Source organism: Sinohyriopsis cumingii, unplaced genomic scaffold, assembly GCF_028554795.1.
Source record: "Sinohyriopsis cumingii isolate HCF-2022 unplaced genomic scaffold, ASM2855479v2 utg000573l, whole genome shotgun sequence".
NCBI classification, from domain to species: domain Eukaryota; kingdom Metazoa; phylum Mollusca; class Bivalvia; order Unionida; family Unionidae; genus Sinohyriopsis; species Sinohyriopsis cumingii.
Window position 1 is genome coordinate 151,945 of NW_028315911.1, and position 19,622 is coordinate 171,566.

At 34.6% G+C, this 19,622-nt stretch overlaps 1 protein-coding gene across 1 annotated transcript in view; it reads left to right on the forward strand.

Moving 5' to 3' along the window:
* Positions 1–19,622, forward strand: part of LOC149773775 (mitochondrial inner membrane protein OXA1L-like) — a 65,076-nt gene that overhangs the window by 27,414 nt on the left and 18,040 nt on the right. Inside the window, exons 4-6 of the mRNA XM_089946016.1 lie at positions 2,346–2,489; positions 6,661–6,746; positions 9,904–10,068. Coding sequence (XP_089802142.1) covers positions 2,346–2,489; positions 6,661–6,746; positions 9,904–10,068 — 395 coding nt within the window. The remainder of the gene's footprint in view (positions 1–2,345; positions 2,490–6,660; positions 6,747–9,903; positions 10,069–19,622) is intronic.

A 19,622-nucleotide genomic window follows, 5' to 3' on the forward strand; every position in this document is an offset into this window, starting at 1 on the left:
AATACACGTGATTATGTGTTTCCGAGACCACTGAGTATTGTTATCAAACTAGTGGGGTCTTCATCCAAAGATGAGGTAACTGTTACTCGTAAGACAAAAAGAAGTTAAGTGAAGAATGTGACAGTTAAGACGCCTTTATATTTTGCCATATATGTACAGAGGAAGAAAAAAAACCACCATGACCAAATGTGCAAAAAACAATAACTTTCAGAACAGTACACTGGGAAGGGTTGCCAGAACAGAAACTACTGATTGAAGGTCCACTGCACCAGGCAGATTTGAATTCAGGGTTACAAAACAAATCTTGCAAACAAGACATAGCAGTGAAAGTGCAGCTTAAGTGTGTACATTGGCTGAGTGAGAAGACATCCCTTGTTTTAAAATACAAATATCTTCTTAATTTAACTCACGACTTGGTGGCTGAAGAAATTTATGCCATTGGCATTCTGAAGAATTCTGCCAATCAGTATGACTCAGCTACTACCTGTTCAGAGTTACTGGAGCACCTGTCAAACATTGTTGAGGATAGTCTTGTACATGACATGAAAAATTCATCATCTGTGATAGCAATGGCAGATGAAAGCACTGACATAGCCAACAATAAACACCTAGCCATATATGCTCAGATTATGTCTGATGACATGAAACCATCAAGAAGATTTTTAACAAATATAGAATGTTCAGATGTTTCTGGCAAGGGAATTGCCTTGTTGGCTTTAATCACATTATGTAACTAATATTTTTGTTGTGTATTTAAACAATGTAATTATGTTTTAAAAACTGATCATCAGCTAGAATAAGACTCGTAGATTTGGATTTTGACTCACTGTTTTTTGCCTTGATGAGTCAGATGACTTACATCAACCCATTTGTAAATAAAACACTGACCTTCTAATTGATAAGGTCAAGTTTTAATTGCTTTTAAAAATGAAACCAACACTTTATCAAGTAGGAGATCAAAACACAGTACTTAATTAGGTTGTGACAGTCACTTGACACTTTTCATGTTTGAGTCTCATTAATGATGAGACACTTTTCATGTTTGAGTCTCATTAATGATGAGACACTTTTCATGTTTGAGTCTCATTAATGATGAGACTTTTCATGTTTGAGTCTCATTAATGATGAGACACTTTTCATGTTTGAGTCTCATTAATGATGATTACACTGAGCCGAATTAAAAGACAGAACTAGAACACAAATTTCATTTGACAAGACTTATTTAACTGGTATTTATTTCTGAAACTATTGTGACCAGTAGGCATTACTGACATTCTAATTGATCAATATTTCATCCTATAGTTATTTACAGAGCCCTGAGTATCTATTTTGTTAAATGAGTTTAACATAAAGCTTCAAATTTCATAATTTTTGTTAAATGAATTTAACATAAAGCTTCAAATTTCATAATTTTTGTTCAGATTTCTGGGCAGTAACCTCTTATTTTAGTTAGAAAACAAATGATGTCTTGATGTTTCATTTGAATCACATTTCACATTGAAGAAATAAGAGCCATATCTTTTCGTATCTTATAGAATAAAATGGAACCAACACCTGACCCAGCATTAAAAGTTGGGTTTGTGAGTTATCAGGGCAAAAGTTATTGATGTAGCAGCGTAGTTTGCAATGGGTAATTTGATTCTGTGTCAGCTCATACATCAGAAATTGGAATGAATGCTAAAATGCTTCACATGTACAAAGCTGTACAGAATTATTTTCACACACCTGTACAAAGCTGTACATAATTTTCACACATATGTTCAAAGCTGTACAGAATTTTCACACACATGTACAAAGCTGTACAGAATTTTCACACACCTGTACAAAGCTGTACATAATTTTCTTGCACATGTACAAAGCTGTACAGAATTTTCACACACCTGTACAAAGCTGTACAGAATTTTCACACACATGTACAAAGCTGTACAGAATTTTCACACACATGTACAAAGCTGTACAGAATTTTCACACACATGTACAAAGCTGTACAGAATTTTCACACACATGTACAATTTTCACAGTACAGTACTTAAAGCCATTTTCTTTTTATAAAAATGATAGCTTGGATGTTTAGTCTCAAGCCAAGTTATTTTTGACTGTTGATCCTTAGTTTTAAAATGTGCTTATAAAACTTATTTTCAGTAAATTGTATGATATTTAAGAGAATGTATGTGCAAAAGGCTTTCAATGAATTTTGTTGTGGAAAAAAGAAGGACCAAGAGGCAAAGAAACATTTGGAGTAAAATCAGTATCAACTTCTTTTTCAAGCCCATGCCTAGACCATTGTATTTATATGCTTGATCTGTATTTATATCATATACTCAGTATAATTGGATTTTTTTCAGCAACCATTGTGGTGAGATGTCTGATGATTCCAATTGCAGTCCTGACACAGCGTAATGCTGCCAAGCTTCACAACCATTTGCCAACCATGCAGAGGCTACAACAGAGAATTTCAAATGCAAGAATAAGCGGAAATACAATAGAATGTTGGTTTGAAAATATACTTCCCTAGTTGTACATCTCTTAAAGCATTGCACAGTAGTTGTAACATTTTCAAATGACTTGTACAAGACATTTTTGTTCCCACCCAAACGGAAATTTTTTCAATAAACATTTATCAGGGGGATGTACAACTACACTTAAATGATTAAAGAAAAACAAAATTATTTCAGTTTGTCATTTTTGCAGTCAAAACAAAAATAGTGAAGTACCCAAAATCATAATAATAGATTTGAATTCATTTAAAAGCTAAAGCTGAGACTCCATTCTTAAAGATATTAGGATGGAGTGTGGGTATATTTCAGAGGCAAGACTATTCAGTGTCGGATTGTCATGTGGAACAATGAGTTCTGGTAAGATTTAGTGAGTGCATTAGGTCTAACAGATGTAAAATTACAAAAATGGTATTAGATAATAGTGGTCTACATACAGAAGGTTGTTTTATTTTATACTAGCCAGTCAAAGAGGAAAATATGCTACAGCGTTCTAGGGTTGACCATTTGAGTGTTTACGGCAATAATGTCGTACTCCTGTTATAATTGCTAACATTAAACTAAAGTCTGGTTGAACACCTTTGGACTACATCAGGTTTGTGGCTTAGTTTCTTTTGCCTCAGGTGCCAGACAAATGAGCAGTATTTTAGTTCTGCTTGTGTTGTTTTGTTGTTTTCCATTTTCAGTGATGTTTAAAGATTGAGGAATTTCAGTGAGTAATTTGCCTCATTGTGATGTTGGTTATATGTAGTTCCCAAGTGAGATCTTTATCAACTTTGACATTGAGGTGTTATACATTATAGTAGCCTTTGGACCTTGATGGTGTAGTCTGTAAGGGGAAATTATTTTGTTATGTTTCCATGCATGGCTTGCACATAATGTAAGGAAGAAGCAAGAAGCATATTGTGACTTAAAGAAGAAACATGGCTTCTAGTCATTAGTTCTACCACATCACAAACCTGGACAAAAATTTGTATAATAGCATGCACTTGAAGTAAGAATAAACCTATTTATTTTGGGGTCAAAAGGTCAAGGTCATTGTGACTGAAAGAAGAAAGATTTCTGACCATAACATTCAGCCCTCAGCCAATAATATTCAACAGAACTTATAAATAACTAGCAAACTGGGTACGATATATGCCAATTGACTTTTGGGTCAACATAGCTTGTAAATAACTAGCAAACTGGGTAAGATAAATGTAAACTAGCAAACTGGGTACGATAAATGTAAATAACTAGCAAACTGGGTACGATAAATGCCAATAGACTTTTGGGTCAAAAGGTATATATTCAGGATCATTTTGACTGAAAGAAGAAAAGAAAACTGGTTTTCACTAAATAAATGACCAAACAAATTGCATTGCTTGCACTTGCTGTCATAAAGAAACCTGTAGATAGATTCTTGGGTCAAGAGTTCAGAGGTTATTGACATGGTAAGGCTGACCAGAAAGTAATGGTTTCTGAACAACAATTTAGTTCAAGTGTACTCTTTTTTTTCTCAATTGAATTCCATTAACTACTCATTTTCCCATTTTTAAAGTTTGTACATGTCATTTTTAAAGTTTCTTTGCACATACATCTGACCTAATTATGAGATAAACTATTGTGTCACCAGCACTGAGTCTCATTTTGCTGTGGGCATGTCATTGATATAGCATTGTAATAGACCGGGACCCAGGATCGACCCCTGCTGGACACCAGATAAGAGATCACATTCAACTGAATGGTTTGCTTGGATGACAGTGCATTGCGATATGTAGGACAGAAATGATCTGATGCAGTTTTCTGTCTGTATATTAATTCCAAACTTGAGGAGTTTATGAGCACTTTGTAATCACTTATGTCAACAGCTTTAGAGAAGTGAAAGCACATAATCAGACTGCCAAAAATTTTAAAAATTCCTGTGTAAACTAATCAGATGGTGCTAGATTCTAGACAAGAAGTACTGGGTTTTTTTGTATTCCATGATTTAGCTTTCATTGACTGTCAGTTCAATTGGTCTGTAAGTAATTTGAGTTTGTATCTTAAAGATATGTGCCTATTTCCAGCCTTGCATAACAGTTCCATGTTTTATTCTTGGCTCTTTAAATGAGGTGATCAAAGCATAAGTTTTGACTTTTGGATGAAAATTAAATTGAAACCAGCAGTTTTACTTGGGTTCATGTCAGATAGTAACTTTTTGAACACCACTGTTATTTATAACACATTCATTCATGATTGGTACATTGTTTGATTTAGGAAATCTCTTTATATATTCTCTTGTTAAACTTGTATGGCTTCAGATAGAGAACTCTGATTAAAACCGTTTATTTAAGACTCTGGGTTTTCCTTTTGTATAAGTGTAAGGAGACTGTGGGTTTTCCTTTTGTATAAGTGTAAGGAGACTGTGGGTTTTCCTTTTGTATAAGTGTAAGGAGACTCTGGGTTTTCCTTTTGTATAAGTGTAAGGAGACTCTGGGTTTTCTTTTTGTATAAGTGTAAGGAGACTCTGGGTTTTCCTTTTGTATAAGTGTAAGGAGACTCTGGGTTTTCCTTTTGTATAAGTGTAAGGAGACTCTGGGTTTTCCTTTTGTATAAGTGTAAGGAGACTCTGGGTTTTCCTTTTGTATAAGTATAAGGAGACTCTGGGTTTTCCTTTTGTATAAGTGTAAGGAGACTCTGGGTTTTCTTTTTGTATAAGTGTAAGGAGACTGGGTTTTCTTTTTGTATAAGTGTAAGAAGACTCTGGGTTTTCCTTTTGTATAAGTGTAAGGAGACTCTGGGTTTTCCTTTTGTATAAGTATAAGGAGACTCTGGGTTTTCCTTTTGTATAAGTGTAAGGAGACTCTGGGTTTTCCTTTTGTATAAGTGTAAGGAGACTCTGGGTTTTCCTTTTGTATAAGTGTAAATGTCTCCAGTTTCATTCCAAAGAGCAATGCCATTGTTTGTTTTTTTTAATTGTGTGTTTAGTAAATATGTAGAATATTTTATGTGGGTGGTCTGCATTATCTTCTGCTAGAATAGTTTTGATGTTATACCAGTACCTATTGCAGATTTTATTCAAGTTAGATTGTTTTTGTAATTGCCAGGGCTGAATTTTGTTATGGAGATTGCATTATAGTTTACATTTAGGATAGCGTTTATTGGTATATGAGCACTTTTATTTTGCAGTATAGGGTTTATTGGTATGTGAGAACTTTTATTTGCAGCATAGGGTCTAATTTCATATGAGCACTTTTATTTGCAGTATAGGGTTTAAAGGAATATGAGTACTTTTTTTATTTGCAATATATGGTTTAAAAGTATGTGAGCATTTTATTTTGTAGTATAGGGTTTAAAGGTATGTGAGTACTTTTTATTTATAGTATAGGGTTTAATGGCATGGAAACACTTTTTTTTTTTGCAGTAAAGGATTTAATCACATATAATTACAGTACTATATACCTTTCGCTTGTTCATTTTAGTTGCTTAATTTCCAGAGTAAACCAAAGCAGGTTTGCTCTTTGACTGGGAGTTCTTCATTTGGTTATATTTGTCTGTTTTTTTTATAGCTTGTTTTGGGGTGGATTGTGCCACTGTTTATTGGGATTGTTATTTACTGTATGGCTAGAGTGAGACTCTCGTGTAAGATAGTCTGTACAGTTAGGGTTAGAGTTTAAATTCTCACCAGTAAATTTTGTTGAGGAATCTGTTTTAACTAGTTGTATCAATCTGCTGTGTTTAGTATTACTCTCAAGATAAACTGTCATGTTTTGAGTTTCCAAGACCAGTTCAAGTTTTGGTTGAATGAACAACTATTGGTTGGGGAAAGGTCCAAGTTACTGTTTCCTGCTATGGGATTAACAGTTGATAGATGAAATAATTGTGTAAGAAGTCAGTAAAATATTCTTATATATCTCTGATGGTGGTTATCTCAGATAGCTTCATATTCTCTATCAGATTTGGAGTAATTAAAAATCCCAAAGAATCCAAATATGACTTTTGTAGAGTAATTTTAGAAGAGACTCCATTGTGAAAGCTGGACTTGATTTGTCAAGTTTAGTAGGATGGTAAAAGGAACAAACATATATGTTTTTGTTTTATGTTTTAAGTGTAATGGATATGTAGTAGGTATAGTATATAAGTTTATCTACATGTATATGGATGTTGTTACTTGTACTCAAGTCTTTGCCCACATTTGTTTCAGTGACAAGAGCTGCTAATGAGTTGATGTCCTACACAAAACGCAACAATATCAAGCTAGGTCGCCAGTTTTTGACTCTTTATGCACAGGTGCTTTTTACTTCGTTTTTATGATTAAAAAGTATAAAAATTATTACTTATGCCTAGAATCAGCATTTCTGTCCCATGCCTTTTTGTTAAAGGGAGCATGGCACAGGTATTTGATTTTACACTCATTCATAAATCTAACTGTACAATCTATAACTTTAAAGCCATATGAAATTTAGAGATAAACTTGGTCTGTATGTACAGCAGCATTACAGTCCCATCTTCAAGGTTAGGGTTATAACTCAGTATTTATGTTTTCTGTTACATATTGCTTTCTGCTCTATAACTTTCAAGTTATTCAAGATTACATTATGACATTTGTCATGTTTGTATCATCTTTAGATGGTGTGTTGCAAAAATGACCATCAAAATACAGACTTATGGAATAAAAGCAAAAACTGCAGAACAGTTATTGTTGCCATAAAATATGGATAATTGGCTCATCTGTGTTTGAGATGGATCCAGGTTTCAAGTTAGAATTAGTGGAGTTAGGAAACCAGGCCAACTTTACCGCAGTACCTCAGATGCTTTAAACTGCACATATTGTTTCATGCAGGCATCTGCATGATCAAACTGATTATAGAATTTTTTATAAATGTCATCCAGCTAGTGATGCATGTTGAAGACAAAAGAGAAAATACACCTTTAAAAAGTGTCAATAATCAGTACAGAAGATTAAAAAGGAATATACAGCAGGATGGGACACAGTTTATTGGACATCACATGTCAATTTGATTATGTATCGTGGTGAAAGATATAATTGTCATCATCACGTGATATCAGAGTTCATACTGTCTTTGAAGGTCTCTGAGAGTTTGGAAAAAATTAGTATTTTCAAGGTCTTGAAAGTTTGGGAAAATCGAGCAGATTACAATGAGGTCTTTAAAAGTCTTTGAAAATTGAAATAAACCCAAACATTTTAATTTCTTTACATAATCACATATTAAACTGTCCAAGGTTGTTAGATTAGGATGTAGTTGAGTTTTCCTGGTTTCTTTCTTTTGATGACCCATTCAGTTTCATTTTATCATAAAACAATAATGTAGTATTTTGCATTCATTGTTTTCTCATATAACATAACTTGTATACAAAACGTTTGCGAAAATAGGTCTTGGAAATCTATTTTTGTGGTCTTTGAAAGCTTGGGAAAACTATATGAATTTATCATTCAGAATTCTGTATGAACCCTGGATATGGCGAAAAAAATTGCAGTAATTATGTCACGGTGAGAAATATCAGCAAGCCATTGATCTAAATAGGTTTTGGAACTGAAGTATGTGAAACTGTACCAGTGGTAAAAAAATAAAATCTACATTTACTTTTTAAAAATTTCAGTTGTACATAATGTTTACCATTGCTGCATGTTTTGAGTATCGAACTTTTGAATATGTTTTACAGTAGCAGTTTATGATATTTTGTTAACCTTACTGAAAGGGAAAAAATTGACTGCTTTACTGAGACAGTATTGTTAGGTTTAGCAAGTCTGTATAATAATGTGGGTTCTATTTACAGTCCACTTTCAACATCTTTAGCTTTATCTGTATGCAGAACTAATATAACCCATGCATTGTCATGTCATCAGCTTCAATGGCATTGTTGAGAGTCTTTACCCCAGCATGAAAGTTTTGTTTTTCTGGCACTGGATCAGGCATTATATTTTCATGGAGCTTACTTAAGGTGTGCCTCATGTCCACATGAACCACCACAGAGAAATGTAGGTCACAGTGATGAACCACCACAGGGAAATGTAGATCACAGTGATCTTCCCCATCTGTCTTACACTGTGGAATGTTGTTTTTAGTTTAATCCGTGTATAAACAGTTTGTCTTGCAAAATCCGACTGAAGTTATACTGTACTCGTGGGCCTTAATTTATTCCTTGGATCATTGTGCCTCACCCACCCACTGAGAAAGTAGGTTACAGTGACTTTCTAAGCTTAACATCTTCAGAAGTTATGGTGGTTATAGATAATGTAAGCATATTTGATTTTGTTCACAAATTAATATGTATATGGAGTGCAATTGTTTCAGTCAGTGTTTTTAATAATGATTTATACTTTGGGAAATTGTTTTTAGGTCATGGCATGGCCCAGTGTTCATGCTGCATTGGTTGTCATGTCTCTGCATTATTACTTTATACATATGAGAAACCACTTTACTTGTTTGCACTGAATTTGACTGAAAGCATTCTGGTGTCAGTTCCTTTCAGATTTTTTCTGATGATCCTGATCTGCCATCAGATATGGCTACTGCTAATAAAAATATCTTGCAATAATTTATTTTAAAAATGCTTCTCAGAATTTGACCAAACTTTGATACTATGTTTGCTTAAAGACTTGACTAATACACTTAAGTGATACAGTTCACATTCAGATATGACTGCTATTACTAAAACTAGAAAAACAACTTATTCTTTAAAAATTGCACTCAATCAGATTTGACAGAAAGCGTCCTCTCATAGAAGCCTTTTCAGGATTTTACACAATTTGACGGTAGTCTGCAATTTCTAAACTGGAACCTCAAAAGCAGTCAAAAGAATCAGACCAAAGTTCTTGGAAAGCTGTAAAGCTTATGCAAATGATGCCAAGCTGTCCTGTTATCAAGATCCATTAAGTTTCAGCAAATGATGCCACTTACTCATCAAATATGGCTACCATTTCTAAAAATAGAAGTTTAAATACCTTAATATGAAACACTGCAGAATAGATAATGATAAAATGTTTTAGGTACCCTTCAGGAATTGAGGTCTAATAATTTTAATGTAAATTTGCTGTCGGTTGTGTTTGCTTTTATAAAATTGAAAAATATTAAACCAAAATATTTCTTCAAAACCAAACAACTGATTAGACTTATATCACAGCACAAAATATCATTGCTTCAAAGATATTTATGTCTTGTTTGAAGTCAGTAGTGTAAAAAAATTCAAGTTTTAAAGAAGTTTTAGAGATTGGAATGGTTACAAATAAACTGTCAAAATATGATCATTTAAGTAATAACTAAGAAAATGCATTATATTTTGTGTAAATTTTGTATATATTTCTAAGTTAGAAATTTAAGTTAATTGGCCAGTCTGTATATCTTGCTAGTATAAACAGTTGGTGTTCCTTATTACTGCCTTTCTTTCTTCTGTTTTTATGTAATTCTTTTTCTTTTCATAACAGGCACCTGTATTCATTTCCTTTTTCTATGGTTTGCGGAAAATGGCCAACCTTCCTGTGGATAGCATGAAAACTGGTGGTATGCTTTGGTTTCCTGACCTGACAATACCAGATCCATTCTATGGTCTACCACTCATCACATTTGTGACTATACTAGCTATAATGGAGGTACATTCTGCATTGACTTTGAACTATTATACTTACAAGTGTAACATGCACCTTAATTCAGACAGCATATACCCAGATCTGCCATTGCATAATACACATACAGATCTGGGTGTATGTTGTTGACTGAAATTCTATCAATAAAAAAAAAATCTTTTTTTTTTTAAGTTAGAAAATCCTGGCCACCCATATATACTCTATTTTATGTTCACCCATTTCCATGCTGGTCCCATTTTTCCATACAATTAGTACCATGTGTCCTTTACTATATTTTCGGACATTACAAGGCTGTCTTATTAATACATGAAACCACCACAAAATTTTATTTAACAATGTTATACCACTAAATAGCACAACAGTGTTGTAAAAATTTACTCTTCTAAACTGTTCATCACAGCTAGCATGACATGAAACCTGGGATTCAAAATTGTAAAATGCTTCTACAAATGGATTCCTTTGGATACAGAGGGGCATGTGTCATTATTGCTTATTTAGTATTCAACTAAATTCTCAAGTTCCAATTGGCTAATTGTAGGGATTTATTTTACAACAGTACAAATTGCCCTTGACTCTGAGGTAGTGTACATTTAGCCTGGTCTAGCAGGCACTTATATCAGCATGCCAACTTTATATGACTTCACATGTTGTCATATGATATACTAAATTTATTATGTGTTTCCCCTGTGGAAATTGTCTTCCTAAAGTGTAACCTGATGAACTCTATTGCCACAGCGTGTGCTCTGTACCCCACAGAACAGAGCAGTAGAATGTAATTTTGTTACTATAATGATGTGGAAAAACCTATGTGATACGGGCGCAATAAATATAGGTGTAAATGTTTAATTATGTTTGCAAAATTAGTAAACACATAAATGAACATTCATCTGTCATTGACACAGGAACAACCCATTCCAGTTAGATATTGATATTGTTTAGGATGATTTTTCAGTTGATTCATTTTCTCTCTCTGGTCACATTAACACTAGTAATATAAACCTGCTACCTCCTGAATCCAGCCCTACTTTATGACGAAAATTTCTTTCCTGTCTGTGTCATATACACCAAGAACAATAACTCTTGTCCATTATCTCCCCTTGCCACCGATCGGTGTCACCAATTTTAAGCTTCACTTCTGTAAACAACATAGTACAGAATAAGCCTCTTTCAAAATCCAAGTATTTATGAGTTAAATTCAAGTCATCTATCAAAATGTTTTTATTGGGATTAATATTTATTCATACACATGTTGTGTACATTATTTTTTAATTTTATAACTGCATGGTACAACAGGCTATTGTTAATGCATATTGACTCTCAAGTGTTCATGCACACAGTCTTTTGTTTGTGCATGCTGTCTTTAGTTAGAGCATGCTGTTTATCATGTGTTATTTAGTGAATTATTAATGCACTGAAATGGTAATTTATCTTTTGTTTCTATTATTTTTTCATTCAGAAACATGTTTTCAGATTGCAGTAAATGCATGGTATTCAAAGCTATTGAAGACATAAAATGAGTTCTACCCAGCATGTACCAATTGTGTCTCATCGTTTCTTTGCCAAATATGCAGTTTGTGTTCTGAGGACACAAGGTGAGCAAAAGGCAAAGAGAAGAGAGGAAAAGCATACAAGACCAGTACAGATTTACTTTGTATTCATCTGAATACAGAATCAGAGGTTTGTAAGGGACACTACCAGGGTCCCCTTCTCCCAGATTAAATGAATGATGCCCTTCCACCACTATGAAATTGGCAAATTTAGAGGAGACAGATGCATATATGTTGCAGTTGCACTTGGATACCAGCTTTTCAAAAACATGAGTGACACCTCAGTTGGGATGGGTTATAGGCATTACTTATGCTTCTACAGTCTATACTGAAATTAATGCAGAAAAGACCTGATTAGAATTGCAAGATAATTCTGATAGCACCTCTAAGCTGAGACATGTCCTGGGTCAATGATCTGCAGAAGCTAGCAGTAGACCAACCCAGAAAGGTGAGACTGAATCTTCGCAAACAATCATGGTCACAGTTGTTTCATCCCTGCCTGGTTCTTCTTTTCCTTCACACATGGCTTTTATAAGGACAGCCTTGTAAGAGAAAAAATTAAGATCTTCAGTTGTAGAGAGAATTTCAAGCTCCAAAAGCCCTCTCCTCGATAGCATTATGAGAGAAGGTGTCTTGTTTTCAGAGAGTGGCAATGAGTCATTACCATTGGCCTTTTGAAGCAATCCCTCAATTGGTCGACTTTTTCTATAGCTCTATGAGGAGAAACAGTTGACACCAATTACGCTCAAAGGCTGCATGATATCTACAAATTCAGGCATGATGGCAGAGGTCATTATGAAGATTTTGATTTGAATTTACCAAAATCTCTCACCCTGTTTCCAAAATATATTCGGCCTGGGTGCTGACATGGCTTAACTGTTATTATACAAAAGCTGTTTCCTAATAACTTTATTTTCGGCTTTCAGAGTGAGTGAGTTACATGCCCTTTTGGTCGAGCCAGACTATCATCAAATGAGATCAGATGGTTTAGTGATCCTCATGAGACAAACAGGATTCATGCCCAAGAACTGGTTACCATCCATGGAAGATATGTTGCTAGGTGCACAAATGCAGGAATTATACAAAATTGGTACATACTCGTGCACTTGGAGTACAGTAATGCATGAGAACTCTTGCAATTAGTTTAAAAGTTGCAGATATAAAAATGAACTCTGTCCAGTATACAGTTTTATTTTTATCTGTTATCCCTCAAAGTGCTCTTCGCGACATAATTCATGCTGATGGTAATGATATCAAAAGGCTTGTTTTTACCCATAATAAAGCATTATAGAGCAGATAGAAATCTGACAAAATAATCTGCAAAACAATGATTTAAGAAAGTGAAACTTTGACTGAACTTAGAAAAAAGTCTTATTTTGTAGCAAAAGTGTCTGGAAGACAATGCCTATGACAGTGCTTCCAACTTTTTTGACACCATGGGCCGCTGAAAAATGTTTTTCTTAAATCCTAGGGCCACAGCAGAAAACTGCTGCTGCTTGAGCTCTGTTAGGCCAGTTAAAATCAGCCCGCAGGCCACAGGTTGGACAGCACTGGCCTAGGAGCTGTGGAAAATTATACCATAATGAAAAGTTTCAAATCATGTTCAAGGTGGCTAAGCTAGTTCAGACAACAGACTGTGAAACAGAGAGCTCAACACAAAGCAACATTCATGCACAGATTAGGCATAGAAACTACCATCACTTTGATTAATGCTAATACAACTAGAGGTGACTTCTGTAAAATATTTAGATTTCAGTAAAGCTACGGTGCTGGAAAAAGAAGTGTTAGGTAAATATTTAAGTTTTTCATCCTCCCCCTCCCTTTTTCTCTACCTTATTTTTGTGACACGGGGGAAGCTTCCCCTTTTAGATAAAATCCTGGCAGCATATCTGTAGTCAGCAGTCAGAGAGTCATCCATGCAGGATCCTGTTCTTGGCCTCAAGTGCAACTTGAAGCAGGCTGACAAGTTATGGCAACCACAGGTGAATCTCCATGGAGATGTAAAATATGAATATTATGTCTCCTGTGTTCATGGCTTAAGTGGGTTTTGGCGTACTCTGATGTCTCAAAAGAGTGGATTTCAGGTCATGAAATTAAAACAATCTCTGTGAGCCTTGCATTAGAACACAGCGTTTTGAACCAATATAGTATGTTGGTTGGCATGCAGAGTCAACCTTCTTGAGCTTCTGTCTTGGATTTAGCATCAAAGGGACAGAATTTTAATCTGGTGGGTCCTGGACCTGCAGTACAGATGACCTCCAGACCTAACTAAACCAGCACAGCCTTTTAGCTTTGCTGGATTCACAAATGAATTTTAACCCCAAGAAGTAATCATATGTTACCCTGATTTAAGCAGGATAACAGCATTTCTTCCTCTTATTATGTAGTCTCCTAATGTTAATGTGATCAGGGAATGTATTCAAAGGAGAAAGAAAATTTTATAATAAATTATAGAATACTTATCCATGCACACTTCTTGAAGACCTCCGAGCCTCCCTGCTATGTTAGCATCTAAACAGTGAGTCTGCAGGCAAATGAGGTTTCCTCAGAAAATGGGAGAATCTCACCAGGCTTAAATCAGGTGTTCATTTGTAGGTACAACCTAGGAAGTTGACAGTGTGTACAGAAAGTAGCACAGACTAAATGCAAAGTTCCTTCCATCATTCCATGAGGCTAGTGGAATGTGGCCCACAGTTCCTTCCATCATTCCAGGAGGCTAGTGGAATGTGGCCCACAGCTCCTTCCATCATTCAGGAGGCTAGTGGAATGTGGCCCACAGCTGCTTCCATCATTCCAGGAGGCTAGTGGAATGTGGCCCACACATGATCATATATTGCATATCAATTAACCTTGCATTCTCAAAGCATTTCATTTGTGGCAGGTGAAGGACATTCTAATTCTAAATACAACTCCTCTGTTATGAATTATCTCATAAGGCAAAAGTGAACCTTTGGCAAAAAATCCAAATTTAAGTTTGTAATAATTTGGGTTGACTAAACTTAGTATCAGATTTGTGTCCCAAAAGAATCAGCTCTGTCTCTGGGTTTTCAGTTGCTCAAGTACCTACTTGGCTCAACAGCTGTTGGATCTGTTTGTGACAAGGTGGAATGCAAGACTCAACTTTTATACTCGCGTGTCCCAGATCCAAAAGTATGGGCTATCAGTTTACTTTCCATAGATCGGAATGGATAGGACATGTATGCTTACTCTCCAATACCTTTGATTTCAAAGATGCTACAAAAGCAAGAGAATTCAAGTGTTGCCTCATGAAAATTGATTCACTTAAGAGGTGAAAATACCAAGCTGTACCTTTATTTCTCATAAAAAGTCAATAGAATATATGCCAAGATGTACCTTTATTTCTCCATTAAAAAGTCAATAGTATGCATGCCAAGCTGTACCTTTATTTCTCATAAAAAGTCAATAGAACGTATGCCAAGCTGTACCTTTATTTCTCCATAAAAATATCAATAGAATGCATGCCAAGCTGTACCTTTATTTCTTCATAAAAAGTCAATAGAATGCATGCCAAGCTGTACCTTTATTTCTCCATAAAAAAGTCAATAGTATGCATGCCAAGCTGTACCTTTATTTCTCCATGAAAATATCAATAGAATGCATGCCAAGCTGTTCCTTTATTTCTTCATTTAAAAAGTCAATAGAATGCATGCCAAGCTGTACCTTTATTTCTCCATAAAAAAAGTCAATAGAATGCATGCCAAGCTGTACCTTTATTTCTCCATAAAAAAGTCAATAGAATGCATGCCAAGCTGTACTTTTATTTCTTCATTAGAAAAGTCAATAGAATGCATGCCAAGCTGTACTTTTATTTCTTCATTAAAAAAGTCAATAGAATGCATGCCAAGCTGTACCTTTATTTCTCCATTAAAACAAGTCAGTAAGAATGTATGCCAAGGTGTACCTTTATTTCTCCATTAAAAAAAAGTCAATAGAATACATGCCAAGCTGTACCTTTATTTCTCCATTAAAAAAGTTAATAGAATGCATGCCAAACTGTACCTTTATTTCTCCATAAAAAAGTCAATAGAATGCATGACAAGCTGTACCTTTATTTCTCCATAAAAAAAGTCAATAGAATGAATGCCAAGCTGTACATTTATTTCTCCATAAGAAAAGTCAATAGAATGCATGCCAAGCTGTACCTTTATTTCTCCATTAAAACAAGTCAGTAGAATGTATGCCAAGCTGTACCTTTATTTCTCTATTTAAAAAAGTCAATAGAATACATGCCAAGCTGTACCTTTATTTCTCCATTAAAAAATTTAATAGAATGCATGCCAAGCTGTACATTTATTTCTCCATTAAAAAGTCAATAGAATGCATGCCAAGCTGTACATTTATTTCTCCAAAAAAAAGTCAATAGAGTGCATGCCAAGCTGTACATTTATTTCTCCATAAAAAAGTCAGTAGAATGCATGCCAAGCTGTACATTTCTCCATAAGAAAAGTCAATAGTATGCATGCCAAGCTGTACCTGTATTTCTCCATAAAAAAGTCAATAGAATGCATGCCAAGCTGTACCTTTATTTCTCCATAAAAAAATGTCAATAGAATGCATGCCAAGCTGTACATTTATTTCTCCATAAGAAAAGTTAGTAGTATGCATGCCAAGCTGTACCTGTATTTCTCCATAAAAAACTCAATAGAATGCATGCCAAGCTACACCTTTATTTCTTCATAAGAAAGTCAATAGAATGCATGCCAAGCTGTACCCATTAATATCCCTCCTATGTTCACAATTCTCTGCTTTTTTCAAGCGGAGGGGGGAATTTCACCCCAAATTTTAGTTTTACTAACACAAGTTCATTATTGTTGTTTAGCTCATAACTATATAAGTTCTTCCGTGCCATATACATTCTAGCCATCTCAGAAGGTCCTCCCTAAGCAGTGCAGTTGAAATTAGGGATATATGTTTATTCATTGGTAAACTTTCCATGTTAATGACAAGACATTATCTATATTGTGTTTGGTTACCCACAACAGATTATCTGTGCTTTGTACATGTGAATATAGGATATGGATGAATGGTATTGTTATGATTATCATATGAGGTACTAGCTGTAGCCAATCAAGGTAATTATTTATGCATTAATCTCAAATTTGTATTAGCTCTGTTGGTCATATGTTTGAATTGCTTATGGGATGGCCTATTGTCTTTTGTCTGTTGTTTGTCATCCATCTGTCCATTAGCACAAGCTTGTTATCGCTACTTCTCCTAAACTACTGGGAGGATTGCCATGAGACTTTGCATACATATTCATCTCTTGCTCTAGTTGGTCCTAAATGAATATGGTGACACTTGGATATCCAGTATGGCTACCACAGTGGCCATTGTGAAAATCTTATCGCTACTCATCCTGAATGGATTTTCAAATCAGTAAGAGTTTTCACTATTTATAGTGTCTAACTGATTTTAAATAAAAATCTGAACTCCATTATGGCCACCTTGGTAGCCATCCTGAAAATTTTGTTATCATTAATCATTCTTAACAGAAAGACATACAGACAAAAGGTTTTACCTAGAAGACTTCTTGTGATGTCTATTTGGTCCTAAGTGAAAATGGTGCTACTGTGACATACAATATGGCTACCATAGCTTCTGTGACATCCAATATGGCTACCATAGCTACTGTGACATCCAATATGGCTACAATAGCAAACATTTGAAAGTGTTGTTATTGCTACTTTTCCTAAATAAATGATCTTATAAACATTCTGTTTTAGTAAAAGATTTCTTATGATGTCTGGTTGGTCCTAAATGAAAATGGTGTCAATCTAACATCTAATGTGGACACAATGGTTGTTATCTTAAAAATGTTGTTATCACTACTCCTGAATGGAAGGTGATATCAACATTGGGTTTTCACCAAAATACTTATTGTGATGTCTAGTTCATCCTGAATAATGAAAATTGTGCAGATCTGACATCTAATATGTTGTTGTGATGTCTGGTTCATCCTAAATGAAAATTATACAGATCTGACATCTAATAGGATGTTGTGATGTCTGGTTCATCCTGAATGAAAATTATACAGATCTGACATCTAATATGTTGGTGTGATGTCTGGTTCATCCTGAATGAAAATTATACAGCTCTGACATCTAATATGTTGTTGTGATGTCTAGCTAGTTCATCCTGAATGTTGTTGTGATGTCTGGTTCATCCTGAATGAAAATTATACAGATCTGACATCTAATATGTTGTTGTGATGTCTAGCTAGTTCATCCTGAATGTTGTTGTGATGTCTAGTTCATCCTGAATGAAAATTAAGCAGATCTGACATATAATATGTTGTTGTGATGTCTGGTTCATCCTGAATGAAAATTATACAGATCTGACATCTAATAGGATGTTGTGATGTCTAGCTAGTTCATCCTGAATGTTGTTGTGATGTCTGGTTCATCCTGAATGAAAATTAAGCAGATCTGACATCTAATATGTTGTTGTGATGTCTAGCTAGTTCATCCTGAATGAAAATTAAGCAGATCTGACATCTAATATGTTGTTGTGATGTCCATCCTGAATGATGTTGTGATGTCTGGTTCATCCTGAATGAAAATTATACAGGTCTGACATCTAATATGTTGTTGTGATGTCTAGCTAGTTCATCCTGAATGTTGTTGTGATGTCTAGTTCATCCTGAATGAAAAATAAGCAGATCTGACATCTAATATGTTGTTGTGATGTCTGGTTCATCCTAAATGAAAATTATACAGATCTGACATCTAATAGGATGTTGTGATGTCTGGTTCATCCTGAATGAAAATTATACAGATCTGACATCTAATATGTTGTTGAGATGTCTGGTTCATCCTGAATAAAAATCAAACAGATCTGACATCTAATACGATATTGTGATGTCTAGTTAGTCCATCCTGAATGATGTTGTGATGTCTGGTTCATCCTGAATGAAAATTATACAGATCTGACATCTAATATGTTGTTGTGATGTCCATCCTGAATGATGTTGTGATGTCTGGTTCATCCTGAATGAAAATTATACAGATCTGACATCTAATAGGATGTTGTGATGTCTGGTTCATCCTGAATGAAAATTAAGCAGATCTGACATCTAATATGTTGTTGTGATGTCTGGTTCATCCTGAATGAAAATTAAGTATATCTCACATCTAATATGTTGTTGTGATGTCTGGTTCATCCTGAATGAAAATTAAGCACATCTGACATCTAATATGTTGTTGTAATGTCTGGTTCATCCTGAATGAAAATTATACAGATCTGACATCTAATATGTTGTTGTGATGTCTGGTTCATCCAATAATGAAAATTTTGCAGATCTGACATCTAATCTGACATCTAATATGATGACCATAGTAGCCAAAGCTTTAATGGTCATTAGGTTTTTATCCCCAAAAAAAACTTATTATGATTGCTTGTTGAGCCTGAATACTGATTTGACAGCCATCATGGTCACTATGGATGCCATCTTGGAAATATTGTTGTAATATTTACATGCCGTTTACACAAAAAGACATCTAATGATGTATAGCTGGTCCTAAAAGATAATTGTGCAGTTTTTACATCCAATATGGCCACCACAGTGACTAATTTAAAATATTGTTATTGTTCAGAAATATCAGAGGTGGTTTCAACACTCAGCAATTAAAAAGAAGAAAAGACCTTGAACTTTGTAACATTCTTTATGGTCAGCATCTTCTCTTCAGATGATTCTTGTCAATTCATAGTATCTCCATTTTGATAGAAAATTGTTCTGTTCAACGTTCTTTTTTATTGTTTGATGACTTGTATGCCCTGTCATTATCTTGTATGTATACGATTTAAACAGCATATCAGCACAATATTGTCTATGTAACACTGATCAAAAATTAAGTTTAAAATATGGAATGATAAAAGAAAGCAAACAACAACATAAGTCACTGAGGTCTACAAGTTTTATCTTTACGGTTTCTACCAAAGGCTAATAAAAATTTCTTAGAAGTGAGCATTGTAATCATTTATTACACTCTGGTT